General features: G+C 33.4%; 1 protein-coding gene across 1 annotated transcript in view; it reads right to left on the bottom strand.

The window, feature by feature from the left end:
- LOC136831210 (exostosin-1-like) overlaps positions 1-6,000 on the bottom strand; it is a 481,655-nt gene that overhangs the window by 74 nt on the left and 475,581 nt on the right. The window contains 1 exon segment of the mRNA XM_067091219.1: positions 1-245. This exon segment is cut by the window's left edge and continues 74 nt beyond it. Within this exon segment, the coding sequence (XP_066947320.1) occupies positions 209-245 (37 nt within the window). The 3' untranslated portion in view covers positions 1-208.

Here is a 6,000-nt window from a genome sequence, read left to right as displayed (position 1 = left end):
ATTATCAGCCAGACAAAAATATTCAAAAACTTTTCGTGAAATTAAAAATCGTTTTTTATTTCTGGCATACCGGAAGTAATTATCACATTTTTACTACCATATTTACGTAACAATGTACCTTTTTCCACAAGGCGATAAAAAAAAAAAAAATTGGAATGGACAGAAAAACCACCAAATGACTTACTGATTAGCGCTTTCAATGGAAAGTCTAATTAGACTTTGTGGAGTACGCGGCACACACCCACCTGTAAAAAGAAAAATAACTCTTGTCAGTATCTACAAAATAAATACATATATATATACATATATATATATATATATATGTATGTAAATATACATATATATATATATATATATATATATACACATATAACTATAAGTTAATATATATAATATATACAAACATATATATACATTAACATATATTCAGAATATGTATTCAATATATATGCCAAAACACATATTAAAAATAAAAAACGTAAAACGAACAATAACATTAAAAGTGTTAAAATTAAACGTTAGTTTTAATTTTTCTTTATATATATATATATATATATATATATATATATATATATATATATATATATATATATATAGACACAAAATTACATCAAACAAATGAAGCTAAAAATAACACGCCACAAGTGTTATAAATTAAATACATAAATTAAAATCTTTAATATTAAATATATAAAACTTATCTTTTTATATTCAATGAACACGTTATTCTTCCCACCTTGTAAAAGCTAGTAATTACAGGACTCAAATGGATCTTTTAGTATTTATAGAGGTTATTACTTCTCTGAGTTGAAAGTTTTAGCAATTGAAGATCCAAAATGGAAATTTTAATATTCGATGAATTCATTTCCTTTTGTGAGATATAGCTTATGGAAATTGAAGTCCAAAAAATGATCTTTTAATATTTAAGGAGCTAATTATCGTCAGTCATTTCGATGAGGATTTTTACTTTTCTGTAAAAGAAAACTATTGTGACGGCTTTGTCTGTCCGCCTGCAGTTTTTCTGTCCGCCCTCAGATCTTAAAAACTACTGAGGCTAGAGGGCTGCAAATTGGGATATTGATCATCCACCCTCCAATCATCAAACATACCAAATTGCAGCCCTCTAGCCTCAGTAATTTTTATGTTATTCAAGGTTAAAGTTAGCCATAACCGTGCTTCTGGCAACGATATAGGGTACGCCACCACCGGCCCGTGGTTAAAGTTTCATGGGTCGCGGCTCATACAGCATTATACCGAGACCACCGAAAGATAGATCTATTTTCGGTGGCCTTGATTATGCGATGTACAGAAAACTCGATTGCGCCGAAGAAACTTCTGCGCAGTTTCACTTGTTTTATACCAGTTTCAAAACTATTTTAATTCCACTTGCAAAACCAAATTGAAGAGATGGTAATCGCACTGTTTTGAGGTTCAAAAATTCAACATACTTCATTTCCTATTTATGTACAACAAATCATGAAACCTATCATCATCATCACCAACATATACTTAAAAATATTCTGACAGAAATAAAATGAATTTCAGCTCGGTAACAAAAAAAAAAAAAAAAATAAATATAAAATGCATCCTTCATTACTGAATAAAAACAAAAATGCTGCGATAAAACTCACTCAGTCTAGCCATCGGGAAGCCACCGAGAAAAATAAAAATAAAAAACAGAAAAAATAAAATCAAACCCGGAACAAAGAACAAGAACAAAAAAAAAAACCCAACAAAAAAAAACTATGTCACGGGAAAACAAACGACGCAAGAAGCCCGCACCAAGGTCACACAGGCTAGTCTGAAGAGGAGATGAGATAGCAGAACAGAGGACAGCATCTACTCATCATCAACATCAGCATCCAATTACCCACAATCTGTCCGGCAGATAAATCATACGGGTAACCTCGTGTCAGCCTGTGACGAGCGAGGTCCTAAATGGCGCGCCTTGTACACTCTTGCATGGTGGGAGATTTGGCTTTTGTCTGTGTGTGTGTGTGTGTGTGTGTGGGGGGCGGGGCACACACTGATATACGAAAATTATTTACGTTGGGTTGAATGTGTACCTTTACAAGAGGAATTCATCAAGGTACAGGGAATTTATTTTAGAGAAAATACATAAAAAATTAAAGACGTGATAATTTTCCAGAGGTAAATTGAGACCTGCCAATTTCCAATTGATAATTCCTTATTATTTTAATCGTTTAGAGTTGAAAATTTTCATATATATAATATCGTCTTCAGTGACAAGGCTTTTTGAATGAAATAAATACAAAAATTTACAAAAAATAATTAATAAAATTCTTTACTTAAAGATTGTACCTTCTTTACTTAAGAATTTACACTGGATATATAATTCTAAAATCTGTCATGCCAAAAAAAAAAAAACAAGTGGAAATAAGACTTGTCAATAAAATCTGTCATTTTGCCAAAAAAGAAAAACAAGCCCTCAAAAAAAGGTGAACAGAGATATATTGCAAAAATCTAAAATAATCCCTTCAAAAATTAACCCTAAAATATAAATTAATCTTTTTACTTGAAAAATCCCTTTGAAGAAAATTAGCTGATAAAAAAATTAAAAAAGTAAAAATAACTGCAAAAATCTAAATCCTTTAAAGTCAAAATAAATCCCTTTACCTTAAAAAAATCCTTCAAGGAAAATCATTTAAATCTAAACAAAATCCCTTTAAGAGAAAATAACAAATTTAATCTTTTTTACCTAAAAATCCCTTTGAAACAAAACAATAAATAAATAAAAAGTCCCTTTCGCCTAAATAAATCCCTTTACAGAAAGTCATAAATAACTCGCTTTACCTAAATAAATCCCTTTAAACAGTCATAAATAAATCCCTTTACCTTAAAAAATCCCTTTAAGGAAAATCATAAATAAATCTCTTTACTTAAAAAAAAATCCTTTTGAAGAAAATTATAAACAAATCCTTCTACCTAAATTAATTCCTTTAGAGGAAATTATAAATCCCTTTACTTAACAAATCCCTTTAAAAATAATGACAAATAAATCCCTCTGCTTATAAAAGTCCCTCTAAAAATCAAATCAAAACCCACTCCCTTAACTAAAAAATTGTTTTAAAGAAAATCATAAATAAATCCCTTTAAAACCTAAAAAATCCTCAAAATATAAGTAAATCTTTTATAAATAAAGCCCTTTAAACCTTAAAAAAGAAAATCATAAATACATCCCATTAACTTAAAATCATAAATAAAACCCTTTAATGTCATAAATCCATTTAAAGAAAATCACAAATAAATACCTTTCATTATGCCAATTAAACAGACGTGTGTAAATACACTTAACAAAAACATTCATAAAAAAACAACAGAAATATAAGAACCGTAAATAAAAACATAAGCGTGTACCCACAATACCCCAGCCGTCCCCCCCAAAAAAAAAATAAGAAAGAAAGAGAGAAATGAAAGACAACGCGACAAAAGGGTCCGCAAAGAGACGAAAATCATTTTGGCCGAGAAACATAAAATCAGCTACATTTTCAGGTTCGGTGGATGAAATATCTGTAAGAAGAAAACTGTGCGGCCTCAAAGGGTCGGTAAATATTGTCACAGGACCACTGACTCCCTCTTTATTGCTTTCTCTCTCTCTCTCTCTCTCTCTCTCTCTCTCTCTCTCTCTCTCTCTCTCAAAAACTCACATACACATGCATATACAAACTCTCTCTTTTCCTTTAACAAATACACCATCTCTCTCTCTCTCTCACACACACACATTTTCTCTCTCTCTCATATGACCACAAACACATTTCTCTCTCTCTCTCATTCTCACTCTCTCTCTCTGTCTGTCTATCTGGCTCTCTCTCTCTCTCTCTCATACACACACAAACTTTTTCTGTTTCTCTAACACACACACACAAACACGCACACACACATACTCTCTCTCTCTCTCCCTCCCTCATAAACTTTTTCTGTTTAACACACACAAAACACGCACACACACACTTTCTCTGTACCCATTTCTCTCTCTCACGAAAACAGTTTCTCTCTCTCTCTTTTCCAATCAACACTTTTACTATTCCTCTCTCTCTCTCTTTCTCTCTCTCTCACTCGTGACACCCTCCCTGCCATGAAACGTGGGTCAAGAAATCAATCCTTTTGACAAACTTCATTTAATTTCAATTTCTCTTCACCGGAGAGAGAGAGAGAGAGAGAGAGAGAGAGAGAGAGAGAGAGAGAGAGAGAGAGAGAGAGAGAGAGAGAGAGAGAGAGGAATTTTAAGGTTTCAATCTCGGAGGAGTTTTGAGTTTCCGGAGATGATCAAGGTTTAGATACCGCCGCCATTTCATGGCTTCTTTTTCAGGATGAATATTTTTCCATCTTGCGGAAAAAAAGATAAAAAGAAAAATGGAAAAGGAAAAAAAAGGGGGTTTCTCCTTTTCGGTATGGATTTACCTCACTGCGACTTATTTTTTCTTTTTTTTTTTTTAAGTTCTCTTTACCCTTTCAACTCGCTTTCCCTTTTATGAATTGAACTGAACTGAATATAGAATTTAGGGCACAGGTCAAGCACTGGGACCTATGAGGTCATTCTGCGCTGGAACGGAAATTGAAGTAAAAGGTTTGAAAGGTGTAACAGGAGGAAAATCAATTGTTAGGAGAGGGTGGAAAGTAAGACGGAAGAAAGAGAATATGAAAGGAGGTACAGTAAAAGGAACGAAAGGGGTTGCAGCTAGGGGCCGAAGGCACGCTGCAAAGAACCGTAAGTAATGCCTACAGTGCACTGCATGAGGTGCACTGACGACACTACCCACCTACGGTGTTCCCTTTTGTATTCCTGAAGACTAATTTTTGGAGGCTTTCCTTGAAAAACTATTTTTTCTTTTTTATTTATATATATCTTTAACTACTAATGCTTTTTTGCCGGGGTTTCCAGCCCCATGTCATTATATGACATATAAGCAATCTACCACAGTCGACTAGCCACCAGGTACATAACTCAATGCATAAGTCAAGAGAGGCACTTTGCTTTTTAATCGCACACGCGCCTAGGCGACCTCCTTCTTCCTGGGATCGATCTCAGGTCTGCCGCTGGTGAGGCGAAGTTGATATAAGACCCCTGAGCCACATAGTATACACACACACACACCCACACATATATATATATATATTATATATATCTGGAATTGCCTTTATTTATATATTCATCACGTTCCATATTTTCATGATTCAGTTATACAGTTATATATATATACAGTACATATACGTACATACATATGTGTGTATGTATTACAAGAGAGAGAGAGAGAGAGAGAGAGAGAGAGAGAGAGAGAGAGAGAGAGAGAGAGAGAAACGCCCCAGTCTGTTTTCACGTCAAAAAGAACGCAGCGTCAGATGTAAGAACTGAGATAAATAAATAAACATATGGACAAAGAACAAGTTTAAAACTACTGAAGAATCTTCCAATTAAAGGGCTGTTTATTGAGAGAGAGAGAGAGAGAGAGAGAGAGAGAGAGAGAGAGAGAGAGAGAGAGAGAGAGAGAGATTGCAGCTACGTCGTCTGGAACTTTAACCAAATCCGCGGTCGTGAGGTAATTAATCAAAAATTATTAGCTTGAAAATGTGATGTTTGTGCGGCTGCTATCCATTACTGAGGTTAAAAGTATACATTGGCATGTTTTTTTCAAACACATTTTTCCCCTCCCAGTGTTTAAATAGGGAAAATTTTCATTTTTGTAGGTAAACTTTCCTTTATTTTTTTTATGGGTAAATGGGAATAGGTCCTACCTTGAAACGAGAGGTTTCGGAATTCGGGAACTAATTTGTTGGGTGTAGGATTACTTGTTGGTGGTCGGGTATTTATAGTATAATGAAAATATATATTTTTTTGTTTGGGTTGTGTTTTTCCTTTGTGTGATGTGGTGTAATTAACTGTATATTGGTAGCCAGGTAAAATTGTACTGAATGGTATAAACTGATTACATATATATATACATATATATATATATAAATATATATATATAATATATATAT

This window comes from Macrobrachium rosenbergii, chromosome 48 (assembly GCF_040412425.1).
Source record: "Macrobrachium rosenbergii isolate ZJJX-2024 chromosome 48, ASM4041242v1, whole genome shotgun sequence".
In the NCBI taxonomy this organism is placed as follows: domain Eukaryota; kingdom Metazoa; phylum Arthropoda; class Malacostraca; order Decapoda; family Palaemonidae; genus Macrobrachium; species Macrobrachium rosenbergii.
The sequence above is the reverse complement of the archived record's forward strand: the minus strand, read 5'-3'. Positions and strand labels throughout refer to the sequence as shown.